Source organism: Urocitellus parryii, chromosome 6 (genome assembly GCF_045843805.1).
Source record: "Urocitellus parryii isolate mUroPar1 chromosome 6, mUroPar1.hap1, whole genome shotgun sequence".
Taxonomy (NCBI): Eukaryota; Metazoa; Chordata; class Mammalia; order Rodentia; family Sciuridae; genus Urocitellus; species Urocitellus parryii.
This window is the reverse complement of record NC_135536.1, coordinates 109,698,029-109,725,742: the sequence shown is the minus strand read 5'-3', so window position 1 is coordinate 109,725,742 and position 27,714 is coordinate 109,698,029. Positions and strand designations below refer to the sequence as shown.

Sequence of the window (27,714 nt, the reverse complement as noted above, 5' to 3'; positions counted from 1 at the left end):
CAGGCTGCAGCAAAAGAATCCTAAAATTCCCAGCCTACTTAGGGCCTCAGTGGTCTCCAGTGTGCAGGATCAGATCTGCAGGAGAAACTCAGGAGCATGTCAAGTTCACCCTTCTCGTTTTACAGACTTGAAAACTGAGGCCTGGAGGGCATAACATGCCCAAGGATAGGTCAGGCCACCAGCCTGGGCAGGTAAGGGAGTCCCCTCCGGTTTATGGGAGCTCTGAATTCTGGCCTTCCCCAGTACCTCACTGCCCTCTGGTTCAGAAAGTGGGGGGCACTCTTTTTATATGCCCCCCCCCAGGCTGGGCTGACATGCTCATTTATATTTTTCTTTCTTTCTTTTTTTTTTTCCTCTGATATTCTAGGGATTGAATCCCAGTGCGCTTTACCACTAAGCTACATCCTCAACCCTTTTTAAATTTTTGTTTTGAAACAGGGTCTCTAAGCTGCCCAGGCTCGCCTTGTACTTGTGATCCTCCTGCATTATTTAGCTTTTTTTTTTTTTTTTTTTTTTTGGTACTGGGGATTGAACCCAGGGTGCTTAACTCCTGAGCCTCATCCCCAACCCTTTTTTATATTTTATTTAGAGACAGGGTTCCACTGAGACGCTCAGGGCCTCACTAAATTACTGAGGCTGGCTTTGAACTTATGATCCTCTAGCTTCAGCCTTCCCTGCTGCCGGGATGACAGGCCTGTGCCACCTCTCCCGGCCCTGCCTCAGCTTCCTGAGTGGCTGGATTACAGGCGAGCAGCCGTCTCCTGACTTGTCTGGGTTTTTCTTTTGTGCTGCCCTAACTGGGCTTTGTGGTTGTGGTTCTGAGTGTGGGTTGGCCAATAAGCCTTGGCTGTGGACTCCTGGCAGCCATGGCAGATTGCAGAGGGCCTCTGGCTCTCCGAAGTCCACCAGGTACTGAGGACTGTCCATATGCTGGCACTCAGTTGACCCAGGCGATGGTAGCGGATATAGTCATGGGGCTGCACTGTCCTAAGCCCTCTCTGTGTTCATTTGCTTAGTTTGCACAAAAATTCCACTAATAAGTATTACTAGTCCTATTTTACAGATGAGTAAGGGGAAGTTCAAAATGATCAACATGCCCAGGGGAACTCTGTTAAGTAGGGAGGGTGAAATTTCAACCCATGCCCGTCAGGCCTGACGTTTACTGTCCTGAGTGTCTTGGGAGGAGTGCATATTCCTTGAGAACATCTGTATTATGGCCTGAGAGCACAGCAGGACACCTGGCAGGCAGGCAGGGGTGGGAGAGTGTGGGGAACAGAGAATAGAACCCTGGTGGAAGTGGGATCACTCCCCCAACCTCAGCCACTGCTGGGTGTACCAGGGAGGCCTGGATGCCCCTTGGAGAGAAGTCCTGCCCTACCTGAGAGGTGGACAGAGCCAGGCGGCACAGGTTCCTGACAGTAAAGGAAGCTGGGAGGTTGCTGGGGCTGCTGGAGGTGGAGGTGGGATTCCTTCTTCCTGAGGAGGGAAGACAAATTCCCCTCCCCCGTGAGGTCCCCTAGCTCCCTTTCCCTTTCTTGTTTTCCCGCATAATGATGCTGATTGCTCCACATCTGTCATAATTACTCTTTGTTTGAAAATTCAGAACAAATCACAGGAGAGGAACAGGCATGGCTTGAGAAGTGTCTTCTCCCCAGGGGTCCTGGCAGGAGGGGGAGAGTGGGAGGGAGGGTGGTAGGGAAGAGCCATAATCAGCCTGGAGGAGCTGAGACTGATGATTGTCCTTGTCCTGTCCCCGGGCCTAGGCCACAGACATAGACCTCAGGGCAAGGTGACCAAGGCCTCCTAGAGTTATGTTACCTGCTCCCCAGGTCATGTCTCTGCCTTCTGTGGAAGCTAAGAGATGATCCCCCCATCCCCTACTCCCCATCAACATTAACTTGGGGAGGGGTCTGTGGTGGGTCCCCTGTAGGCCTGACTTCATTGAACAGTGGGTTAGGCAGCTGCCTTCCTGGAAACCCAAGTAGCCCAGCAAGGAGGGGTCAGCTGTGCCCCAGCACAGGATGGGGTCCTTCACCAGAGAGGAGCGTGGGGTAGATACAGCAGGGGACACCTGAAACAGGGTAGCCATTGGATCTCTGGGTGAGAGCCAGAAATAGGGGACTATGACTTCCAGTGAACACCAAGCCAGACCTTCTTGGGATCCAGGGGACAGCACTGATGCCCACTTCATCTTTACACTCATCCCCCCTCCCCAGCCTGAAGGCTCATAGTTTTGGGAGGTTTATAATTCCTGGGGCATGGGCCTGCGCTTGTGACCCTCTCTGCCAAGAACCCATCCATGTCCCTCTCCCAACCTACCCCCCTCCCACTTGAGTTTAGGAAGAGATTCTGTGTAGACAATTAACCCCCTGATGGCAGAGTATGTCTGTGTAGGTGTGAATAAGAACCTAGTGTGAGTGAATGTGAGTGTCCTTGTTTCCCAGGTCTGCTGCCATCATCTCACCTGGTTAACTCAGGAACTTGACCCCCACCCAACCTTGGAGCCTGAAACTGGTCTGGAAGGAAGAATAATGTAGGAGAATGAAGGCCTCAGGTTCCCTTCCCCTTTCCCCAGCTAACTTGGCATATAGGCCACCGATTTCTGAAAACGGGGTAAGGGCTAGACAAAATTTATGGGCAAACCTTGAAACAGGCCAGCTCTTGGAGGGAGGAATCAGAGAGGCTCTCAGGCTATAGGATGGCTGACTTAAGCACAGGGGTAGGAACTTGTCACCTGTCACTCCCTGATAACGCCTTTGAGTGCTCCCAGCCCGGTGTTTATGGGAATGGACAGGGCCACCCCCAACCCCTTTGCTGATTCACCTGGACCCTGCTCTCTCTTCCAGCCTCCTGTCTAACCCATGTTTCTTATATCACTGTTACGGAAACTGAGGCCCAGAGAGAAGGCCTTGTCCCAAGTTCTAGGTACACAGAGCTGTGATAGAAAAGGTCCAGCTGCTCTCTTCAGTGTGTTGATTGGCCAAATGGGATTTAGGCTCTAATTTCAGAGCCAGAGCTGACTAGGACCTTAGAGAATTGAAACCCAGTGATAAACAACCATTCTGGATCTTTTTTCTGCTACCTTCAAATCTGGTGTAATTTTTCCTTGCCTTCTTTTTTGATTATTTTTGTTTGCCTCTTTACCCCCCAGTATATGGAATGTCACCCTCTTTTTGTGACATTTATTTTCACCTTAATTTGTTGAAGTCTTTTCAAATTGTGTTCCAATCCTCTAACACCCTAGAGAAGCCCCTTCTAATTCACTCTCACTTTCAGATTAGATTAGAATATTCTAGATTCTTTTTGGGGGGAGTACTAGGGATTGAACCCACTTAGCCACTTAGCCACATCCCCAGCACTGCCCCCCTTTAATTTTGAAATGGTTAAGGCCTCACTAATTTGCCAAAGCTGGCTTTGAACTTGCAATTCTGCTTTAGCCTCCTGAGTGGCTAGGATTGCAAATATGTGTCACCATTCCCAGCAGAATATTCTAGATTCTGTCACCTCAGATCACCAATAATGATATTCCATGGAATGAGCCTAAGATCGGGTCTGTTTAATATTCCTGCCCCCCTCCTCTGTTTCCAACTTCACTTCTCAAATCAGTAATTTCCCATCAAACTGTGACAAAATCAAGATCTGTACAGTCAAGCTGGTGTGATGTTGATGGGACCGAGGCTTTCAATGAATAAAGTGATATTGCTTTTATTACATCGATTCCAGAAGGACTCATCTGGCTATATGCCCAGCTTTGCTTTTGGGGAACATGGAAGATCAGATGATAGGGTCCATCCTAGGACAAGAAGTAAAGAACACGTCCCTCCCCTGGTCGCTAGCTCCTGGCTGGGAGGACTTACCCCTCTCTGCATCCTTAGGGCTTGGCTGAAGTTAATGCCTAATGAGGGTGAGAATGAAACCCGTAAGGTTATGACAGGGGACAGGGACATCTTTCTGCTGCTGAAGGCACTCACCCCTTACACCTCAACAGTCTGGAGGTGTGGGTATTGCTCCCAAGAGCTTCTAGGAATGGCTTCACCTAGGTCAATTTCAGCCAATGTCTGAGTCTCTATGATCAGGAGCCCAGACTGACCCGTATGGCTGCTCTTGACTCAAAGGGGATGAAAGACTCTCATCCATCTGTCTGTATCAATTCGTACCCTGAGCCCCCATCCAGCCTCTTCTGGTCTTAAAAGACACCCTCGTGTTCCTATTCTGTTCTCTTCCTTTAAACACCCTTCTTCTAAGGTCCAGCTACTGGCCGCCTGGGAGAGGAAAGAGATTAGCCAAACTCATTGGTGCCACTCCCAAGTGCTGAGTAGAGAGGGCTTGGCCTGATGGATCCAGATCTCAGTCTGCTGCCCCAGGAGAGATACTTGGTCATCTCAGGGTGGATGACCCTCCCAGGAAACTGGAGAGATTTTCAGGATGCCAGAGCACTGGCCTCACCCCCAAAAGAGCCAGATTTCACACTGAGAAGCATCCCTCTTCCCTCCAATTTCTTGCGCCTATCCCCACATGTCCATGCCTGCCTTCCTGCTATCTGCAAAAGTCATAACCATACTGAGAACAAATCATCTGGGGAGTGTGTGCTGCTATGGAAATGGATAAGGGGAGGGGGAAACACACTGTCATTATTATGCTCATTATCTCCCTATCAGAATATTCACCTGCAGAGCATTTTTTAAAAAGTTTCTCATGAGCTTAAGTTTGGGCAAAGAAGAGCTGTGAGGAGAAACAGGCTTCAGTTAGAAATCCTTTTCAGTTAAAAGTATTGAGTCCCTAATTTGGACCTGGAGGCTCTTCTTGCTTTTTGAATAGTGGTCCATCTTCCAAAGCAGAATGCATCCGGTTTTGATCTGCTACTAACTACCTGTTGTTTCCTTGGATAACTCCTTTTTCCCTGTAGAAAAAGGGGATTTTAAGCATCATTCCATACAATCCCTGGGTCTGTGGAGGGGGCTCAGGTGTCAAAGGCAGGCAAAGATTGGTGGGCTTCCTGCCACCACCCATCCTCAGCAGCTCTGCTCTCATCTCTTTGTTTTGTTCTGGAGTTCTCTAAACTGAGCAACCCCAGCATGGGCAGACCAGCTGGGAGTAGCTCAGCAGCAGGTGCTATGATGTCAGGTGGGCTTAAGGTCCTAGAACCAAGAAATATGACTCTATGATAAAGGTTTAGTTGAGAAAGTTAGAGAGAAAAAACATTATGATCACATCTGGGGTTGTGACTAGGGGTAAATGAAACCTGGATTCAGGATTGAGTCAAGAAAACAATGAGCTATGATTAATTTTTTCTCAGTACTAGGAATTGAACCCAGGGATACTCTACCAGTGAGTTACATTCCCAGGCCTTTTAATTTATATTTTTATTTATATTTACTTATTTATTTGTATTGAAGATTGAATCCATGGGCACTTTACCACAAAACTACATCCCCAATCCTTTTTATTTTATTTTTTTATTTAAAAAGAAATGGGGCCCTGAACCACTGAGCCACATCCCCAGCCCTTTTTTATATTTTATTAGCGACAGGGTCTCACTGAGTTGCTGAGACTGGCCTCCAGCTTGTGATCCTCCTGTTTAAGCCTTCCGAGCCACTGTGCCTATCTCATACTTAGCACACTTTTCGTGTTTTATTGTTACAACTAGTACTTGGTAATATTAAACACAGCTGGTCAGAGCAAGGAGGAATTTGTTAGTGCTCATTCAGTCCTTCAGCGAGTGTTGTGCCATTCTTTAATTTTATTCTCAAAGAAATGGGTAGGTAGATGGACACTCATGTTTAAGGATTTGGTTGTGGGCTGCCTACAAAGGACTTACAATCTAGTTATGATCATGTGGACATTAGCAAATATAGCAACCTCAGAAAGAGCTTATGAAATGAGCCAAATAGATATTGCTAAGGGCTACTGGTTTAACCCAACAGATTACTGTTGATCTGAGCCACAGACTACACCTTTTTATCATTTGATAAACCTGATAGAACATTGGAACATACATAGTCTAAAGCCCATCAGAAGGAATTAGGTAGTCCGTGTTTCCAGAAAAAGAATATACAGAAGTGAGAGATATTAAAGTAGATGAGTTCTCAAATTAACAAGTGTCAAAGAGCATCTGTCCTCTTCTTATCTACCTCTGCATTCAGTACTCTGAGGGACAGAAAGACACTTACAGATCTGGAAGGAAGTAACCTCCCCAACCCCCTCCCCAGAAGCCACCTTTTCTTGGTGGAGATGCAGCCTGATGCAGCACGGGGAACCTCTTAAATGCACACAGTGTTGTCCTCAGCCTGCCCATCTGCATCAGTTCCCTCTAGTTCTGACGGCTTTCTTAGCTGAGCCACCTCCTATCCTTGTAGGTGAGAAAACAAATGCGGCAGGCTCATCTGGTTTCTAATGAGGAAATCTGTTTTCACCTGGCTGTGGTTGGAACTCCAATCTTACCTATCAGCCCATCACTCTCCTGGGGCCCGTCTTGGATCAAGGCTGCTACCTCAGTGCTTGGAGTATTAAATCCAAATTCTGAGGTCTAGCTTTGCAGGACTCCCCTTTTTTCTCTCTGAGCCCAGGCTCAGAGTCTTTTCTTCCCTCCTCTCATCTCTGCCGTCATTTTCAGAACTTCTCCAGTGCTTTCACTTGGTGGCACACAGCTGGGCACTAGGTGTATAAGCTCCCCACCGACTGTCCAATTGTTTCATGCGTTCCCAACGAAATCTAATTAGGCGGTTGAATGCAGGCCCTGCCTGTTTTTCGGAGTGAAGGACGGATTGGGCGACCAGAGCAGGTGCCCATAAGAATCTGCAGGTGGAAAATGCTGGGTGAGGAGCCCAGTGGTCTGGAGAGCCCCTGGCAGCATGCGTCCACCTGCCTTCCCTCGGGGAGCCTGGATCTGCTGCCTCAGTTTCCCGGGCCGAGGCGGACTCCGCCGGGGGCCAGGCCCAGCTGGGGAATTTGAACGGCTGGGGGAGGGGGTGGCGGGAAATGGTGCCTCGCTCGCCCCAGCGACATCAAACCCTCGTTTGGCGTTCGAGGACAATGGCTGTCTTATTTTCTCCATTCGCCGTGCACAATGCCGGATTCTCTCATTCACCCGCGGTGGTGCGAGCGAGGTAATTAGCCAGCGCCATTCAGCGCGGACACTATTGCTATGCGGGGGGGCGAGGACGCCCGCGTCGGCGGGGATTAGCCGCGGGGCGGGGTGTGCAGCTGCGGCCACTTCAAAGGGGCCCGGCGGCCACGGCCGGCTGTGGGAACCGGCCGTGCCTCCCGCGGGAGCGGCCCGTCGCCCCTGCCCTGGGCCGCTGGGAAGGGACCCAGCCTTCGCCCAGCGCCCTGCCGCCGCCGGCCGCGCTCCCGGCCCGGGAAGGCCCGCAACGCTGGGGCCCGGAGCCGAGGCGCTGGCGTCGCTCCCCGTCCCTCTCCCACTTCCATCAGGACCTCAAGTGCTTTTCTCTTTTGAGTCCCGGGAGTCAAAGGGCAAAGCGGGGAAGGAGGGAGCGCAGCGAGGGGGATGGGAGCTTGACACAAAGCGCTGACCTCTGAGGAGTGGAGCAGATGGTCCCACTTACTCCTGCCGCCGAGCGAGCGCGGCTCTCAGGGCCCCAGGCTCCGGCCCTGACCCCCCCACCCCGCCCCCCGCCACCGAATGCCTCGACTGGGGCCCCGCGGGGGCGGCGCGACCGCGCGCTTCGCCGCCACCCTCTGCCCGCACTGCGCCCCGCCTCGGTGCTGGAGTCAGCCCGGACCAGCGGCCTCCAGCAAGAATTGTGCAAGAATTGTGCGGCTGGGCTGAGAATCTGCCCTCGTCGGGATTCTCAAGAACTTTCCAGGCCAGGGTTCCCGGTTCACGTGCGTATCTCAGTCACCTCCCTGAAGGTAACAGAAACAGATTCCTGGGCACCACACCGGAACCCCGAATCTGAATCTCTGGCAGTGGGGTCCAGAAATCTGCATTACTAGGCAGCACTGTAGATTATGCCAATCCACCGCCAAGTTTGAGAACCGGGACCCCGTCCAACTCCTTTTCCATTGAAGAAACTGAGACTAAGGTGAAGGAAGGAACTTGCTGGAGGATGGCCTTGGAATTTTGTGCAGGGGTGAGGACTTGGGTGGAAGAAGACTATGGGTAATGACTGAGCCAGACTCATGTGGCTATTAAAGTCAGCATTCAGGTACTAGTTTATGAGGGCTTGTTATTTGTTCTTAGTGCTGGAGGTAGAAAGGTAAATTAGTCTTTCTCTGCCCCTAGGGGACTCATAGTCTACAGGTGAGTGGGCAGATAGATGTGTGAACAGTTGACACTAATGTAGTCTGATAAGGGCCAGGAGAGAGCTGTCCCCAACACACAGTTAGGAATTAATTCTTCCATTAAGAATGTGGAAGATGGAGGTGTTTGTAAAGAAAGGGGCAAAAGAGTTCCAGGCAGAGAGGACAGCAGAAGCAAAGGAATGTAAGGGCAAACACCTGTGATGTGTCAAGGAAAGGCAAATTTATCTCACAAGGTCAAAGTACAAATCACATGACTACAGAATTAGCTGGCAATTGAGGCTAGAAAAATGAAATGCCCTAATAAGGAAGGCCTTGAATGCCATCCTGAGTCTCGGTATTCCGAGTGAGACGGCCAATATCATATTGAATATTCAGGAAAGCTGAATATCCACAGAAACAGTTGGGAGTTATAGACTTGAAGGCAATGGGGATGGAAAGGGCAGATGGAAAAGGGATTTGGGGACCTGGCAGCCTTGAGAGAGGGGGAGAATGGGGCAGTGGCTCTTTGAACAGTAACTTAGATATTTGGTGATAAGGCTGTTAATAAGATACAGGAAAAGAATCCACTTCAGTGGGTGTGCGAATTCCTTTGAAATTATGGGAAAACTTTTGAGCCCCTCTACAGAAGACGTTTCTTGGGGCTTCAAGACACCTCCAACCACTCAGCTCAGCAGTGGAATTCCCCAAATAAGTATTTCTGGGGGTTACCAATCCCATGCCAGCCAAGAAACTCCATGATCCTTGCATGGATGCGGCCTCCCTCTTCCCACAAACAGACAAGGCTTATTATGGAGAGTTGGGGTGCAGGACCTGCAGGCCTCTATCTATTGAGGTTTGGTGTTAGGCCACCAGAGTGCATGGAAATACAGTATGTCACAAGACATGCAAGATTGATCAGAGTTGGAGAACAAGAGAATAGGATAGTTTCTTTTTCTGAATGAAGAAGGGTCACTTTGCCCAGTGTTTTTTTAGTTTTTTTTTTTTTTTTTGGACTGGGGATTGAACCCAGGGCACTTTACTATTGAGCTTTTCATTTTCTTTTTTTTCTTTTCTTTTCTTTTCTTTTTTTTTTTTTTTGAGAAAGAGTGTCACTAAGTTCCTGAAGCTGGCCTCAAATTTGCAATCCTCCTGCCTCAGCCTCTCAAGTGACTGGGATTACAGGTGTGTGTCATGTCTAGAATCTTTTTTTTTTTTTTTTTTTGGGTGCTGGGATAGAACCCAGGGCCTTGCGCATGCAAGGCAAGCACTCTACCAACTGAGCTATATCCCCAGCCCATGTTCTAGAATCTTAATGTTGGTGTGAACCTTAGGGATTATCTTGTCCATCCTGCCCCACTTCCATTTTACAGATGAGAAAAACAAGGTTGGAATTGAAAAGTCACATAGCCTGTGACACAGCCAGGCAGGATCCCAGCTTGCCTTTTCATTAGCTAACCTTTGTGCTATTAATCCCTACAAATCCTAATATATGGCTCTGGAAATTTTGGGGAAGTATCTGTTTTTGTTGAGCTGTCCTCCTGGTCATGTGAAAGCAATTTACTTAATAGCTCCAGCCTGGGCCCCCTAACCAGACGCCCTTCCGGGAGGCAAGGGAGATCCGGTGTCCTGACCAGAACAACGGAAGTTAAGGATATTGTGGGGCTGGGCAGGTTTACATAAGGAAGATTGGTGACCCTGATGCTTGCAGAGACGTGCAGTCTGTGGAGAGGGGCTCTGCTGGGCCTGGACATTTTCAAATCCAAGGTGGAGAGAGACTCCCAAGCCCTAACTGTGCACCACTGTCTGGCACTTGGAAACAGTATCTTAAAGGTTCCAGCTAGATCCCACCCATCCAACTTCCCCATTTTACAGATTAGGAAACCAAGGCCCAGAAATAGACTTTGACTTTACCAGGATCACACATCCAGTTGTTAAAAGAGCTGGGTCAGTCTCACTGCCACATCTTTATCCCACAGAAGCCACTGGTCTTTCTCAAACCCTTGCCTCCCTGCTCCCCAAACCAAGAAAATAAATAACTTCTCTATTTTGTGCACCCAACAGGCTGGCCTATGGAAGTGGCCCTGCAGCTCAGATTTTGTGGAGGGCAGAAATACACTTTTTTTTTTTAATTTTATTTATTAGTTCTCGGCAGACACAACATCTTTGTTTATATGCGGTACTGAGGGTCGAACCCGGGCCGCACTGCATGCCAGGCTAGCGCGCTACCACTTGAGCCACATCTCCAGCCCTGAAATACACTTCTATAATCTTATAATGGCTAGGAGAGGGCTGTCTGCAACACAGAGTTAGGAATTAATTCTGTAACCATTGGGAGATGGGAAAGATGGGAGGTGCTTTTAGAGAAAGGAGCAAAAGAATTTCAGGCAGAGAAGACAGCAGAAGCAAGGTGTCTGTGACCTGTCCAGAGAAGAACTACCCTGCAACAAGCATCCCGACTCTTTCCCTGTGTCAACAGAATTTAGGAAATATGTGGGAACAGGGAACTTTAGTGGGGCAATAACAGCACCTTATCTTGGTGCTTATCTGTGTTAGTTACACTCTATAAAATCACCAAATCCTGGGGCAATTAAAGTGAAGCCTGCTGTGTAATGGGTGTCTCTGAATGGGAGAAGTAATGGGTGCAGCGAGGCTCTCCGCTGTTGGGTGCCTGTGTTTTCCTGTGCGAGTGTCTGTGGGCATCATCTGTCAGGAGCTGGGAGGCAGGCATTGGATTTTGAAGTCAGACTCTCTAAGTTCAAATGCCTGCCTTGATGCCATTGGCTGTGTGTGTGACCTTGGGCCAGTTACGTAATCCCTCTGAGCCTTAAAAGAGCTAGGTTTCCCTCGAAGGGTTACAGCAATGTACATAATTTTTTTGACTACCTGGATTTCCAGGGCTGTTTTTCACAGCCATGTCACTGTGGCCATACCTCAAATCTTGAAGCTTTTATCCTTCCAGTGTTTTTAAGGAACTGAGGTGGGAGCATCTAAGGTCAGAGCCTGGGGGACGAAGGAATTTTCTCCTGGTATGTCAGAATATCCAATCTAACATGTTGGCTTCCCTTATCTGCTGAATGACTGACTGGTGGAGTAGACTCAGGGCCTCTGCCACGAAAATGGGACAGGTGACTATATTTCCCAAACCCAAACCCAGGACATGTCTTCTGACTCATCACCTGATCTGTGATGAAAACAGGGCAAAATATTTAAAATTAGGACTGCTTGGGAATTCTAGTAGCGGGCTTAGTGGAGTAGAGGACATTCCTTTCCCTTTCCCCTCCCTGCTTCCCCAAGTTCTAGGAGGCCCCACCCCCCACACACACACCCATGCCATGTGGCACATCCACTGTGTACAATCAAGCACAGGACCTGGCCCCTGCAGCTCACCCCCCCAGCACACTTCATACCCTCCACGGAAGGCTAAAGACTGGAGAAGAGAAGCCCAGGGCTTCTGGAGCCTCCAAATTACTGGACAGAGTGGTTAAAAGTGGGGCTTTGAGAGGTTTTATTCTCTGCAGCTTGTGAAAGCCCAGGGGCTGCTTAGAGGCCTGGATTGCCTTCCCTGGAGCCACTCCTTTGACCCACGTGGAATCAAAGTTCCTTCCAGGCTCATTGGTCCTGAAGAATCCAACAGCTGGATGCAGGGACTTTCCCAAGCTGAATCGAGCCCCCCACCGACCTCTACCTCTCCCCTGTCCAGGCCCCCATTTGTCAGAGGTGGCTGTGGAGAGGGGAGAGATGTGGATTTATGGCTGCTGACTTGAAAGACAAAGTTGTCTTTTGTGTTAGAATTGGGGTGGGGGTGGGAGGAATGGTGAGCTGGTGGTGGAGCAGGAAGGAGGGGCTGGGGTTCAGGGGCCCAAGGCAGGGGATCAGGGGCTCCAGGAGGCTGAGGAGGCAGACAAAGGGATGCAGAGGCTTCCCAGAGCAGGGTCACCAGGCAAAGGCCAAGAGGATCAGTCACCCACAGGAAGCCAAGTAAGCAGATTCCTCTGTACACCAGGCCACCCACCCCTATTCCAACATCCAACATCCAACACCTACACAGCCTTCCTCTCCTCTGAACATACTCTGGATTCAAAACCTCGATTCATCTGGGCTCAGTAGTGCATCCCTGTAATCCCAGCATTTCGGGAGGCTGAGGCAGGGATGGCGAGTTCAAAGCCAGCCTCAGCACCTTATGGAGGCTCTAAGCAACTCAGTGAGACCCTGTCTCTAAATAAAATGCAAAAAAAAAGGGTTGGGGATGTGGCTCAATGGTTAAGCACCCTGGGTTTAATCTCCAGTACAAACAAACAAACAAACAAACACCCTTAGTTCAATTCTGACTCTCCTTGGGAAGCCCAGGGAAATAAATAAGGGTCTTCTAAGCTCATGCTTTCACCTGCCCCAAATGGCCAGATCTAGTCAGTGTAAAGGCTTCTCTGACAGAACTGAAGTCAGGAGCTAAGTGGGGGCCTGGATGATGGGAAATGGGAGGGTATGAGAAAGGTGAGCCTGGGCCAGAGAATCCCAATGACAGGACCACTCCCGCCCAGAGGACCATGAGCAAGCCATCACCCTCCCCAGCACTCGGGGTCTTCTGCCATCACCTTCCACCTTCTCACAGACTATTCGGGATGGGATGTTTACAAGTGCTTTAAGGAGTTTAAGGAGCGTGTGAGGCGAGCCTTGGCTGGCTTCCTTGCCCTCCAGGAGTCATCCTGGCCCAACTGCCCATTGGTGGTTCTGCCTGGTGGGTCTGGTGGGTCAGGGTGGAGGCCAGAGTAGCCGTTGGGTACCCGAGTTCAGCAGGTGTTTTAACTACACCTTGGAGAGCCACATCCAACCCCCAGAATGAGCCTGGCCAATAAAGGCATGAGTTTATGGGCTTCATAAACATTTTACTAGAGAAATCAAGGCCTCAATTACCCAGTGGCCTCTTCCAACTGACAGCTCTTCTACTGGGGCCTCTGTGAAGTCCCCAGGCTGAAGTAAGAATTGGCTGAGTTCTGGTTCATACGAGGTTAGCCCCCCGCCCCCAAGCTGACCCCCTCACCATTCAGGCTTTGCAAATTCTGCCTTTACTCACATCTCCAGAGGGCTTGAGACTCCCTGCCAACTACCTCAGCCTTGTCCCCTGCAAGGAAAGGTGACTGACTTACTCCCTTGGAGAAGAAGTTAGCGCCTAGCCTTGCTCTTCCAAAACCTCTCAAGTCTCGGTTTTTCTCTTTCTTTTTTCTTTCTTTCTTTTTTTTTTTTTTTTTTTTTTTTAACTTTGTGGTGCTGGGGATTGAACCCAGGGCCTTGTGCATGGGAGACAAAGCACTCTACCAACTGAGTTATACCCTCAGCACCTTCTCAGGTCCCTGTTAACTCCATATTTTACCATCTTTCCTCAAAGATGGATGGCAAGTATTTACTCTTTGCCAAGGATTGTGCTAAGCACTTCAAAAATCTCTCTGATTGGATCACCATGTGCACCAACTACAGTGATGACAGCTATTAAGTGAGAGATTATTTTAATTGCCCAAGTTCACACAGCTCATCATAGTGTGTTCAGATTTGAACTCTGGTTAGGTGCAGTGGTGCACACCTATAATCCCAGCAGCTCAGGAGGCTGAGGCAGGAGGATCATGAGTTCAGAGCCAGCCTCAGCAATTTGGTAAGACCCTATCTCTAAATAAAATACAAAAAAGGGCTGGGGATGTGGCCCAGTGGTTAAGCGCCCCTGGGTTCAATCCCTAGTACAAAAAAAAAAAAGATTTGAACTTGGTTTGGTATGAAGCCAGGGTCTTTGCTGTTACCTGTTGTTTCTGCAAAAGCTTCTGGCAAGCATTTCCCTACAAAGAGCAGACATCTTCCTGTGTGAGACCTCTACCCTGTTGGTGACAGCCCTAGCATACCATAAAGTGTGTGTCTTGTCCTGGGTCTCTGCATCGACATAGCAAATTGGGAGGAAGCAGACAGGGGCAGATCTAGGCTACTGATGAAGCTGGAAAGGAGCCGTCCTCGCTGGTGGGACAGCCAGGGAGAAAGAGCAGGAGAAAAGGCAGTGGGGCTTTGACACCTTCCCTTGGGCCTGGAAATCCAGAATATTATTTCAGCTTGTCATCAATTTTTTTTTAAATTATTGAAAAATAATTCATAACCTTTTTTTGGGTTCCTGGGATTAAACTCAGGGGACTCAACCACTGGGCCACATCCCCAGCCCTATTTTTAAAAAATATTTTATTAGTTGTTGTTGGACCTTTATTTATTTTTATATGGTGCTGAGAATTGAACCCACACATGCTAGGCAAGCACTCTACCACTGAGCCACAACCCTAGGCCCCCAGCCCTGTTTTTTATTATATATTTTTTACTTGTAGATGGACACAATAACTTTATTATTTGTTTATTTTTATATGGTGCCGGGAATCGAATCCAGTGCCTTATGTATGGTAGGCAAGAACTCTACCACTGGGGGCTGGGGATGTGGCTCAAGCGGTAGCGCACTCGCCTGGCATGCATGCGGCCTGGGTTCGATCCTCAGCACCACATACCAACAAAGATGTTGTGTCCGCCGAGAACTAAAAAATAAATATTAAAATTCTCTCTCTCTCTCTCTCTCCCTCCTTCTCTCTTAAAAAAAAAAAAAAAAGAACTCTACCACTGAGCCACAATCCTGGCCCTCCCCCAACCCTAAGTTGCCTGGGCTGGTCTCAAACACAAACTTCATGTCTCAGCCTCTTGAGTAGCTGGAATTACAAATGTGTGCTACCTCATCCAGTTTCATAACCATTTTTAAGTGTTCATTTCAGTGGCATTAAGTATGTTCATATTGTTGCACAACCATCACATCTCCAGAACTCTTTCCAAAGTAAAACTCTTGTTTCCGTTAAGCAACAATAATAGATAATATTGCCCATTAAACAATATTAATAATTCCTATTTCCCCCTCCTCCCTGTCCCTGGCAACCACTGTTTTACTTTCTGTTTATGAATTTGTCCACCAACAACTAATAAATTCTACTTATACTTCATATAAGTAAAATTTGTCTTTTTCATTTTTTTGTGATACTAAGAATTAAACCCAGGGGCAGCTCAATCACTGAGCTCTATCCCCAGCCCTTTCTATTTATTTTGAGGCAGGGTCTCACTAAGTTGCACAGGATGGCCTAGAATTTATGATCCTGCCTCGGCCTCCTGAGTTGCTGGGATTATAACTGTGCGCGGCTTAGAGTTTGTCTTTTTATGACTGGCTTATCTCAGAGTGCATTAGGTCTTCCTCAGGTTTCATCTATATTGTAGCATGTGTCTGGATTTCCTCCTTTTCTTAAGACTGAATAATATTCTATTTTGTGCATAGACCTTTTTGCTTATCCATTCATCTGTCAATAGACATGGTTGCTCTATCTTTTAGCTATTGTGAATAATGCTATGAACTTTATCAGATATCTTTCTGAGTCCCTGCTTTAAATTATTTTGTATATATGTCCAAAAGTATCTCTGGATCATATGATAATTCTACTATTTACTTGTTTGTTTTTGGTGTTGGCTGTTGAACCTGAGCCCTTGTGCATACTAAGCCTGCTCTGTCACTGAGCTGCACCCCAGCCATGAGGTCTAATGTACTGAGGAACTGCCACTCTGTCTTCCATAGTAGCTATATCAATTTATATTCCTACCAACAATGCATAAGGGATCCAGGGTTTCCATATCCTCCTCAGTTTTTCCACTTGTTTTCTATTTCCATTTTGTTTTGAGATGGAATCTTTCTATGTTGCCCAGGCTGACCTTGAACCCCTGAGATTCTGAGTGGCTGGGACTACAGGTGTGTGTCCAGAACCCAGCTTATTTTCTACACTCTCTCTTTCTTTTAGTACTGGGGATTAAACCCAGGGGCACTTAACCACTGAGCCACATCCCCAGCCCTTTTTATTTTTTATTTTGAGACAGGGTTTCACTAAGTTGCTTAGGGCCTTGCTAAATTGCTGAGGCTGGCTTGTGATCCTCCTCCTCAGCCTACTGATTTGGTGGGATTATAGGTGTGTGCCACCATGCTGGGCTTATTTTCTACATTCTTATGGTATCCATTCTAATGGGTTTGAGATGGTGTCCTCTATACGTTTTGTTTTACATTTCCCTAAATATTAGTGTCTGTTTTTTTGTGGTTTTTTTTTTGCTTCAAATTCTAGTGTGTATTTTATACTTAAAGCCCTTCTCTATTTGCATTGGCCACATCAAGTGCTTCATCGCTGGCTACTAGATAGTGAGCTCTCCATATATGCAGGTTCTGAATCCTCAGATTCAATGGGCTGGGGTTGTAACTCAGTGGTAGAGCTCTTGCCTAGCATGTATAAGGCCTTAGGTTCAATTCCCAGCACTGAAAAAAATTGCAGCTGGACTTGATGGTAAACCTCTATAATCCCAGCCACTTGGGAGGTCAAGGCAGGAGGATCACAAATTTGAGGCCAGTCTGGACAACTCAGCAACACTCTGTCTCTAAATAAATAAATAGGCAGGCAGGCCTAGAAATAGAGCTCTGTGATAGTACTTGTCTGCCATGTGCAAGGCTCTGGATTCAAGCCTTAACATTGCAAAAAAAAAAAAAAAAAAAAAAAAAAAAGCGTCTGTACTGAACATGTATGGACTTTTTTCCTTGGCATTATTCCCTAAACAATATAGTATTACAACTATTTTCATAGCATTTATATTGTATTAGTAACTACAGGTAATCTAGAGATGGTTTAAAGTATACTGGAGGGTACTATAGGATGCATGTAGGTTATATGCAAATACTACACCATTTTATATAAGGGGCTTGGGCATCCACAGATTTTGCTTTGTGCAGAGGGCCCTGGAACCAATCCTTCATGAATCCTGAAGAATAACTTATTGGAAAATGTGGTTCTAGAGGAAACAGTTGGGGGCCATGGGAGGAGGTGTATGGGATCCAGGCACGTGTCTGGAGCTGCCTGAGCAGGAAGTGGGTGTTCAGAAGGCTGCATGTCTTGCTTGGTAGGGTGGGTACTAGGAGGAGACTGGCCTCAGGGACTTTCAGAGGACTCTGGTACACAGTCAGCCCTCTGGAATGGCTGTATGAGAAGAAGGCAGTCAGTGCCACTTTGCCAGTGCTGCTAGCTTTGGCAAAGGCTGTTGGAATGCTCCATGCAAACATGCCTGCAGCTCTTTCTAGCCTCACACACTGGACAGGAGTCGGCTGTAACCAAGGGGTGGGAGGCCTCCGTTTCCTTCCCAGCACTCTGCCTCGACCCTGCACTGCCCCCTGCCTCCCCCTGGAGCCTGTCTAATCAGATCCAGGCCTGACCTTGCTAGAGGTCCTGGACCAGGAGGAAAGTGCCCCCTCCCCTCCCTGAGTGGCCCTGGATCAGGCTCTCAAGAGACCTCTCCCCTCGGGGTGATTTATAGGGGTGTCCAGGAACCGTTTCCTGCCGGTTTCTGCTCCCTCCCAACCCAACGATTGCTATTCTCACTCTCTGCCCTCTGTCTCTCTCACAGCCTGGCTGTACCCATGGCAGGGGCTGGGAGAGTCCTCCCCAGATTGCCTGGGGACAAAGGTGCTTTCTTCTTTCTTTTCCCTATGGTATCTCAGGCCCTCCACTCTGGTAGGACTCCCAGCCATTGTCCATTACTACCTTCATCCAGTTTGAAGTGAGGGACCCAGCACTGTCCCCACCAGGCCAGCAAGTGCCAGCAGGAGCATAAAATATCCACAAAGTCACAGCACCACCACATGTCCACACCACTGATGTCACTGACAGTCATTCATCCACACTGGGTGCGCAGAGATCCAACCCTCAGTCTGTCCAGCCTCTCATGTCTGTCCAGGGTCTCCCCTGAGAGAGACCATGAGGATCCTAATGCTGCTGGAGCAAGAATAGATTTGTGGACAGAACGTGTTCCACCCTGAGACTGCAGCAGGCCTGAGTAGCTGTGGATCCTTTCCTCCCCTCACTTTGCAAAGAAAAAATACTATTGCTTGTGACCCAGGAAAATTCTAAGCCTCCAGTTAAGATGAGTAGTAGTGCCCAGAACATGTGGCCGCAGGCACGGCCCACTTGTGAAGAAGGGTGGAAGCAGAGCTGGAAGGTCCCAGAAGGGCTCTGTGTCTATCCCTTTGTTCATGCTGCATGCCCTGGCCTCCCAGCAAGCCCAGGGGCACCTAAGGGATATGCAGGGCTGACCAGAGGAAGGGTAAGGATTTAAAGAAGGGAAAGAAAAGGGAGGTTGGGTGACCAGGACACCTGTGAGGCCAGGTGGACTCCCAGAGGTGGGGCTGAGGACTATCCCTAGGCCTCAGTACCTTCTTCTCAGTACCAGTCAGAAGAGGCCAGTTCAGTTTGTAGTCTGCTCTGCTGTTACCTGCTCTGGAGAGAGAAAAACCTGCTGGGAAGTGATAACTAAGGGACACCCCAGCAGAGGGCCCAGGGCTCAGTTTCCCTTTGTAGAATGAAGGGATTTGCTTTTGAGTGGTTTTCGAGGGCTTTTAAAGGCAAAACTTCCCTTCAGAATTGCCACCCAGTAAAGCTGATGGAGGGACAGCAAGGAGCTGCTCTGATGGAAGGGGAGTGTGGGCAGGGAGAGGCTCAGCTGCATCCCAGGGATTCCAGGGGACCCAGTGTGAGGGATATCCGACTGGCTCCCCACTAGACCTCCCCAGCATCACATTCTGCCCCTGCCATTGTCTGCTATAGCTGTAGTTTAGTCCGGGGGGGGGGGGGGCGGGGGGACTAAGACTGTGGGCTGGTCAGTAGAGGCCAGACTTCTCCACCCCAGCACCCTGAAGAACAGCAGTACTTTCCATGTGTCTTTCCTCAGGCCAGCTCCTAGCTGTGGGTGCCCCAGGGAGCCCAGAGTGGAGACCAGAGGCACAAAAGGATTCTGGTTCCTTAATGAGGAGGCATCTGTAGTCAGCACAGAGCCATTAGCTCCCGCCCCAGGTGTGTGTGGGGGGGGTGCTGTGAGCTCCTCTCCAGCTGCAGTGAGGAGGGGGCAGGCCACTCCCTGGTTCCCTAATGGGCAGGGCCCAGAGGGCACAGACTGCAGACCCAGGAACCTGGGTGTTGGTTCTGCCTACCCCCCAGGCCTAGGTCCATCCCTGCACTTGGGGTGGGGGGAGGCCTCTACAGCACCTCAGCTCCTCCCTCAAGCCCCTGGACTGACCTGCAGGCTTCTGGCCTGAGAGAAGACTGGCTGACTTCCCGTGCTCCCTGGGGATCTTCTCACCCAGCCTGACAGGGTATCCGCTGGACTGCTTGTCCAGCAACCCGAAACCCTCGTGGTCTCAGGGTCCTGTCTGTAAGAGCTACGCCACATGAAACACACGATAGATCACGTATACAGTGTCAGAATCACAGCAGCCACAGGAGCTGACAGATTCAAACCCCCATCCCCATCCAGATGGGGACACTCAGACCACACCCAGGAAGACACAGCCCCACACGCGCACAAAGGGGCGCCCACACCCATCAGCCTACTCCCAGGAGGCCCTCAAAGAGGAGGAGGCAGGGCGGGGGATTTTTATGCATGTTTATATTTAATGAATCACATGCAAATGAGATGGAGAATGCGCCACAAAGGAGCCAGCCCCCAGAGACTCTGGATGGAAGGGCACAAAGGCTTGGCCTTTCAGGCTGCCCTGGAGTCCAGACCAGGCCCGTGGACTGAGGGGACCCGAGACAGGAGGGCATGGGGGCCACAGGGAGGGCTGCCACACCAGAGAGCCAAGGGCCAGCGAGGGAACAGGCTCCAGTGTCCCTGCTGCCGTGGGGGAGGGCTCCTCCTGGGAGGGGAGTGACTGTCCCAGTTGATGGAGTGCCGAGGGGCGGGGCTGCTGCCTGGACAGATGGTGCACCGCCTTCCGCACTTGAGGCAAAGTGGATTTTAATGAAACCACAGCCCTGGCTCCGAAGCTGGGAACCCGTGTGGGAGGCACCCTTCCCCAGGCTCCACTGGGAGGGGCTTGGGCATGGGTGGGGTTGGGGGCAGCAGGGACACTTACCCAGCCTGAAACTGGGGAGCCAGGTGGTGGCGCTTCAGCTCCTCTGCCCTAAAGCTCCTCTGCCCTGGCCTCTGCAGACCCCGGTTTAAGCAGCGAGTTCAGATTCCCCCAAAGGTGGGGGGGGGGCTCTGAATATTTATGACACATTGTAATGTAGATTGGTAGGTTTGACAGTCTTCTGAGAGACTTGTCACCTTGGATGGATACACCACCCCCTTGGGGCATGTGGAGAAACTGCAGAAGAACTGGGGGTGAAGGAGGATAAGGAAGGACAAAATACCCTTCTGGACCCCATAACTGGGATCTGACGACTTTGCTGTGTCTCTGCTGGGCAACGTTGGACTAATCGGTCTCCTCTCTGGGCCTCGGTTTCCAATTCTGAAAAATGATATTCAGGGCTTTGCACCCCACATGGGGAGTTTATGAAAATAAGTCCAAAAGCAGCTGAAGAGGTGGGAGCAGGCTTGAGGTCAGTGCTCTCTCTGGCTGGTCTTTGTGTGTAATTCTGGGGTATCTGTGCCTCCAGGAAGCCCCCGGCAGACCAGCGTCTCCTTGTTAGAGCTGTCATCTGTGTGTTTATCCCACCTTTTCAAAGCATCCCAGCCCAGCCTGTGCCACCTCTTGGGGGTCTCAACCATGAAAAGTGCCGGCACATCACCCACACTGCTGCCCTGTCTCACCAGCCCAGAAACCTCCATGCCCCCATAGGAGTGAGCACCACCTGTATGGGTGGTCACCTACCCTGACCCATCCATGTCCACCCTTCCTCCCTCTGCGCCTTGGCAGTGTGCCTTACCATGGTCTTCTCTTCCCCCAGCCATGTCTGACTTCCACGTGCACCCCCAAGCCACCGTGGGCGAGGAGGGCGGCGTGGCCCGCTTCCAGTGCCAAATCCATGGGTTGCCCAAGCCTCTGATCACATGGGAGAAGAACAGAGTCCCCATTGACACGGACAATGAGAGGTGAGCCTCGTGTGGCAAGGACAGAGGCCAGCCAGTGACGCCAGACTGCCCATGGCTCTGGAAGCTGCTGCCAGCCCCCCAGGGTGATTCTGCCGCTGCAGTTGGGGTTGGTGTCCATGTGGCTTGCACAGCCCCAATTCTAGGCTCATGGACATGCTCACGAGGACTATGTGTGATGACTGTCATACTGGGAATGAGGGTGCCCGCCTGTGAGAGTCCCAGCATGTCTGTGATGACAATTGTGTTGTTGGCACAGTACCTGGTCCCGGGCTGTGTCTCTGATGCTCAGTGTCCCTGTGGCCCACCGTGCCAGTAGCTGTGCTGGTGGTCAACTGTGTCTCTCCAACAGGTACACATTGCTGCCTAAGGGAGTACTGCAGATCACAGGACTTCGGGCCGAGGACAGTGGTGTTTTCCACTGTGTGGCTTCGAACATTGCCAGTGTTCGGATCAGCCATGGGGCCAGGCTCACTGTGTCAGGTGAGGGCCCTTGGCCTGCCAGTTCTTCCCCTTGCCAGCTTCCTAACTCAGTCCCACAACTGGCCTCCAGAGCCAGGGCCACCTGGTGCCAGCTGAGCAACTCCCAAGCTCAAAGCCCAGTGCTGGTGGCTAGAGGAGGACCAGAGGGTGGTGGAGGAGGTGGGTGGGAGGTCCACCTGGACTCCATTCTCCCAGGGAGGGCCATCCTCTCATCCCCAGGCTTGCCCATTGCTGAAGGTCCTGTGGGGTGGGCTAGCCTGGGGAAATGATGTGCGAGACGCCCTGGTTCCCTGGCATCTCTATGCCCACAGGACCTGGTTTCCGGGTGGGATTTATCCTAGGTTGTGGGTAGGTGAGAAAGTGTGGCCTTTCCCTCCCAGGCTCAGGCTCCGGGGCCTACAAGGAGCCAACCATCCTGGTGGGGCCTGAGAACCTCACCCTGACGGTGCACCAGACCGCAGTGCTGGAGTGTGTCGCCACTGGCAACCCGCGCCCCATTGTGTCCTGGAGCCGCCTGGGTGAGCCTCGTCCCACAGCCTCCACCCTGCCCCCACCCACCCCCTGGGAGGCGGTTTCATGGTCTCATCGCCCAGCACTGGGGGGGACTTTGATTCCTGTTTGTTCTCGTGGGGGTCAGTCCTCTCCCTGCGACCTGAGGAGGGGCCGAGTTCCCCCTCCTGGCAGGACCAGGGACGCAGGCCTGCCCGCTACATTCTCCCTCCCCGTGCAGAGCTGGCTTAGCTCCCTGGGTTACCCCGTCCCGTCCAGCGCTGTCCCCTCTTTGCCCTGGCCTCAGCCCTCCAGAACCCTCAGCGCAGAGTCTCCTTTCTCTTGCACTCACTCATGCCCTCTGTACCCTGCTGCACCCTGAGCTGTGCAGTCCCAAGCTCCCCAAATCTCAGCCAGTCATCCAGCCCTGGCTCTGGGCTCTCCCCGTCTCTAGCCTGGTCCCCTAGCCCCCCAGCCTAAATCCTGAGGCAGCTGAGGGAAGAAATGAAAGGGTGCAGATGGGCCCACATTGTCTGAGCAGAGAGGTCACTGGGGGAAGGAAACTCTGGAGGGGTGGGGTGGGGTCGCATTCACAAGGAGACTGTGCCACATTGTAGCAGCTGAGTGATCAGGGAAGGAGGGGGCAGCAGGCGGGATAATGGAGTAGATTTCACCACTTCAGGGACTGAATGGGGAGCTGTCTCCTTGTGTTCTGACTGTGCTAATCTGATCCTGGGGTGGGGGGAGGGTCTGGGTCCCTGGGAGAGGCTGAGAAGAGTGGCCTCACCATCAGGAGCCAGTAGGCATTGCCAGAACCATCTGGTCCAGCATTTCCCAAAACACGATTAGAAGGGATAGAACGCTCAGTGGCCTAACAAATTCGGGAAACAAAGTTAACCAGGTCCCTTAACTGCAGGACTTCTCAGAGCCTTTATATTAATGGGCATTTAAACTGACCATCCAGAAGTGGAATGGATATTTGACCATGGAATTTTTTTTTAAGAGAGACAAATGAGGTTGGGAAAAGTTGATGGAATCCAAAGCCCTTCCTTTATGGACTGAGAAGTAGGAAAGGGACTTGAAGGTTAGCAGCGAATCAGCAGTTACTGTGGAATCAGGATGCTGGACTCTGCTGTGGGCGAGAGCACTGGCCTGCTCTCTGCCACCTCTGGGGGCAGCAGACGGGGGTGTCAAGCCAAGATGAGGGCTCTGGAGAAGACTGATGGAAGGGTGGACCCTCTGGAATGTTCCTGTGCCTCCCCTCCCCCACTTCCTTCTCAGATGGCCGCCCCATTGGGGTAGAGGGCATCCAGGTGCTGGGCACGGGAAACCTCATCATCTCAGACGTGACAGTCCAGCACTCGGGGGTCTACGTCTGTGCAGCCAATAGGCCGGGCACTCGGGTGAGGAGAACCGCCCAGGGCCGGCTGGTGGTACAAGGTAGGGACCAGCCTCGCCGGAAGGGGGCGCCCTCCGCACTGCCCCTCCTCCTGTCCCTCCCCTGCCCAGTCCTGCCGCTTCAGCATCCCATGTCACCCTGTACCCACTTATGCCCTGTCCCTTGCCACTCACCAGCTCCCGGCAGCAGCTCTTGGGAGTCTGGGGGACGCCCTCGGTGGTGCAGCCCATGTGCCCCCTCCTCCCTGGAGTCCCGCTGGCCACCCCCCCACCTCGCTCACGCGCCCCCCACGTGCCGTTCTTATTCACACGTGTGGCACTAACACGCTCACACCTGCCTGCCTGCGGCTCCCTGCGCGACTGTCATTTTCACACGTGCACGTCAGCGCCCGCCGCATGCGCAGAGCGGCCTGGGCGCCCAGGGCTCGGGGCCCCTGCCGCTGACCAGGTCAGCCCTCCGTCCCAGCCCTGGGGCTCCGCTGTCCCCGGGACCTGGGCTTGGATCTCCATTCAGGAGTGGTTGTTCCCTCCTTGAGAGCAGAAGGGATGGGAAATGGGGGAATTAGGAACTTAAATGCCGCTTGTTTAGCATTCCATGTGCCGTTAATCTGTCCAGATGAAAGTGATGGAGCATTTCATTTCCCGGGTGTTAATAGAGGCCTGAGGCTTGGGATTGGAGGAGAGCGGAATGGAGTGTGGGGCTGGGGGGCCGTTCCGAGGGCTCATCCATCTCCCCGTCATTACTGCCTCCGAGGTGCAGCCAAACCTATTAGCACATTTATTTATTTAACAATTTCCTGAACTGGGAGCTCAGCTTGATTGCTTTCGGATACAAATGTCAGTCTTTTGAGTAGTGGTTACAATGGAGTCCTCTCTTGGGTCTGCCAGGGTAGAGGAAGGAGGGAGGGAGGCTGGGGTCCTGTTAGCCACATGGGGAGTCTCCAGGGGGCCATGAGTGTCCCAGCCCACCTCAGCCCCCGGCTGCCTCCCCAGCCCTTGACGGGCAGCTGTCTCTCCCCTCTCTACCTGGCTCTCACCACTCAATGCTCCTCTGTGCCCACCCAGCCCCAGCGGAGTTTGTCCAGCATCCCCAGTCCATCTCCAGGCCGGCTGGAACCACAGCCATGTTCACCTGCCAAGCCCAGGGTGAGCCGCCCCCTCATGTCACGTGGTTGAAGAATGGCCAAGTGCTGGGGCCAGGAGGCCATGTCAGGCTCAAGAACAATAACAGGTGTGTGTGTGTGTGTGTGTGTGTTTGTGTGTGAGTGTTCAAATGTGCACACTGTTGGGGAGAGGACTGGGGAAGGAGAGGGAAGGGGCCTGAGTAGTGGCCTAGTAGGCTGTGCAGCCCCGCTGGGGAAGAGCACGACACTGGGACCGGAGACTCAGGTTCACGTCCCTGGGAAACCTCAGTCAGACAAGCTGCTTATCTAAAGGGACCCAGTTTCTCCATCCCTCTCAGGAGGGGACCTGAGGCTCTCCTCTCCTTGCAGCACACTGACCATTTCTGGAATCGGTCCTGAAGATGAGGCCATCTACCAGTGTGTGGCCGAGAACAGTGCTGGCTCGTCACAGGCCAGTGCCAGGCTGACCGTGCTGTGGGCTGAGGGCCTGCCTGGGCCCCCTCGCAATGTCCAGGCTGTCTCTGTGTCGTCCACTGAGGTCCGTGTGTCCTGGAGCGAGCCCATGGTCAACACCAAGGAGATCATCGGCTACGTCCTGCACATCAGGAAGGCGGCCGGTGGGTGGGCCTGGGGGGCACAACCAGCTTTGCACCCCCACACCATTGTTTCCCATCCCTTTCTACCATGAGTGTCCAGGAGAGCACCCCCCTCTCCTTCCCCCACTGCGTCCCCACTGCCCTCACTTCACAGGTGTTGGCAAGGTTGCCTCTTGTTCCTCACCCCACCCCCTGCCCTGCGCTTTGCCTCCCCAGACCCTCCAGAACTGGAGTATCAGGAAGCAGTCAGTAAGAGTACCTTTCAGCACCTGGTGGGCGACCTTGAGCCCTCTACAGCCTACAGCTTCTACATCAAGGCCTACACACCAAGGGGGGCCAGCTCAGCCTCCATGCCCACCCTGGCCAGCACCCTGGGTGAAGGTGAGACTGGGTGTAGAGTACAAAACCACAGACAGAAAGTTTTAATGAAGCCCTCACATCTTGGCCTCCTCTGCCTTTAGCTCCTGCCCCCCCGCCACTGTCCGTGCGGGTCCTGGGCAGTTCCTCCCTGCAGCTGCTGTGGGAGCCCTGGCCCCGGCTGGCCCAGCATGAGGGTGGCTTCAAGCTCTTCTACCGCCCTGCCAGCAAGGCCTCCTTTACTGGTCCCATCCTGCTGCCTGGAACTGTGTCCTCCTACAACCTCAGCCGGCTGGGTGAGGCTTGGGGCTGGGCAGGGAGGAGGTGGTGTGGTAGGGGTCACCTCCCTGCACCCTGCCAGGATGGAGCTGGCTGGGGGGCAGTTTCTCACAGCCTCCAACCCCCAGACCCCAGGGTGGTGTACGAGGTAAAGCTGCTCGCCTACAACCAGCACGGGGACAGCAACGCCACTGTCCGCTTTGTGTCTTTGAGGGGAGCGTCTGAGAGGACAGGTGAGGGCTGGGACCGGCGGTAGAGCTACATTGGCCTGAAGGAAGGAGGACAGGGCCTGAGGGGGAGGGAAGCAGGCCAGGTAGGAGGGTGTAAGCCTGTAAGCACACAGGCTCAGACCTGTGGGAAGCTGGCTGTGTGGCATTCTGTGTGATATTGGTCAAACTACTTACCCTCTCTGAAACACAGTTTTCTCCTGTACAAACAGGCATAATAAAGCCTGTCTTAAAAGCCATGGCAAAGTGCTATTCCCAGTATCTGGCCCAGGGTTGGTGCTCAGTAGCTGGTAGAAAGAACTGGAAAGGTTGGGCTGGTGTCACATAAGTGAAGTGGAGGGCCTGGTTGAGGGAGAAGGAGCCCCAGAGGCTGGGTGTATGGGGGTACTCCAGGCCGGGAGAGCTGCAGCCCCAGCCTTCCCCTTCCCATTAGCTCTGAGCCCACCGTGTGACTGTCGGAAAGAGGATGCCACCAACCAGACGTCCACCACAGGCATTGTCATTGGCATCCACATCGGGGTCACCTGCATCATCTTCTGTGTCCTCTTCCTGCTGTTTGGTCAAAGGGGCAGGTGGGTACTGGGAAGGGCAAGAGGCTGGCTGGGGTGGAGGCTCAGCCCTTGGGACTCCTGCCCTGGCGTCCCCTAATTCTGCTTACCCTTTAGGGTCCTCCTGTGTAAGGATGTGGAAAACCAGCTCTCCCCTCCCCAGGGTCCCCGGAGCCAGAGGGACCCTGGCATCCTGGCCCTGAATGGGGTGGGCCGTGGAGAGCGAGGCCAGCTGGGCCGAGGTGAGAAGTGCATGGACGCCAAGGAGCTGGAGCAGCTGTTCCCCCCAGCCGGGGTGGTGGGGCCACCTGGCGCCAGGCCCACTGTGAGTGCCAGAGAAGCTCCTTCGACCCTGACCACTCTCCCACCCTGCCCCAGCTCATCTTGGCCTTGGTCATTGGCCTTAGCCAAACTCTGGGTCTTCTCTGGGCACAGAAGTCCTGGCCATGCTCCTCTGCACCCCTGTCGGGCAGAGGCCTGAGGTCTAAGCCCAGGGGTGGGATGGAGCCTGAGCCCGGCCCTGGGGGGGTCTGTGGGTCCTGCCTGGGTCCTCCTGCTGACCCTGTATGCTTCCTTTCCCCAGCAGGATCCCACAGCCCCTGTCCCGTGTGAGGAGACCCAGCTCTCCACGCTGCCACTGCAGGGGTTTGGCCCTCTGGACAGGAGGGCGACAGAGGCCAAGACTCCCTGCACAGGCCCTGTGGCTGCCCCGTTGCCCCTGGACAGTGGCCCCCACCTCCTTGGAGAGGGACAGGTGACCCAGCTTTCTGAGGCACCCGCTGCCCAGCCAGCTCACTCCGGACAGTAGCCAGGGCCTGGCAGGCTCTGCAGGGGGTAGCCCCCCGTTCTCAGGTCGAAGGCAAGAGTTCTCCTGTTATGTGGGCTTCAGGTGGCCCTGGGCTGCCCAGCACTTCTGTCCTGACTGGAGGCCGGGGTGGGCCAGGCCTAAGGGGCCTCGGCAGGGACCCTGGAGCTGGAGGGGCCCTAGGGAGCCTTCCCTCCTCAGACTGACACCCTGGCTGCT

At 52.2% G+C, this 27,714-nt stretch overlaps 1 protein-coding gene across 1 annotated transcript in view; it reads left to right on the top strand.

The window, feature by feature from the left end:
• Window positions 1-27,498, top strand: part of Igdcc3 (immunoglobulin superfamily DCC subclass member 3) — a 38,822-nt gene extending 11,324 nt beyond the window's left edge. The window contains exons 3-14 of the mRNA XM_026384900.2: window positions 21,048-21,192; window positions 21,542-21,672; window positions 22,053-22,190; window positions 23,443-23,601; window positions 24,625-24,790; window positions 25,053-25,300; window positions 25,496-25,660; window positions 25,741-25,932; window positions 26,044-26,148; window positions 26,576-26,714; window positions 26,808-27,015; window positions 27,274-27,498. Coding sequence (XP_026240685.2) covers window positions 21,048-21,192; window positions 21,542-21,672; window positions 22,053-22,190; window positions 23,443-23,601; window positions 24,625-24,790; window positions 25,053-25,300; window positions 25,496-25,660; window positions 25,741-25,932; window positions 26,044-26,148; window positions 26,576-26,714; window positions 26,808-27,015; window positions 27,274-27,498 — 2,021 coding nt within the window. The remainder of the gene's footprint in view (window positions 1-21,047; window positions 21,193-21,541; window positions 21,673-22,052; window positions 22,191-23,442; window positions 23,602-24,624; window positions 24,791-25,052; window positions 25,301-25,495; window positions 25,661-25,740; window positions 25,933-26,043; window positions 26,149-26,575; window positions 26,715-26,807; window positions 27,016-27,273) is intronic.
• Window positions 27,499-27,714: the final 216 nt, after the last annotated feature.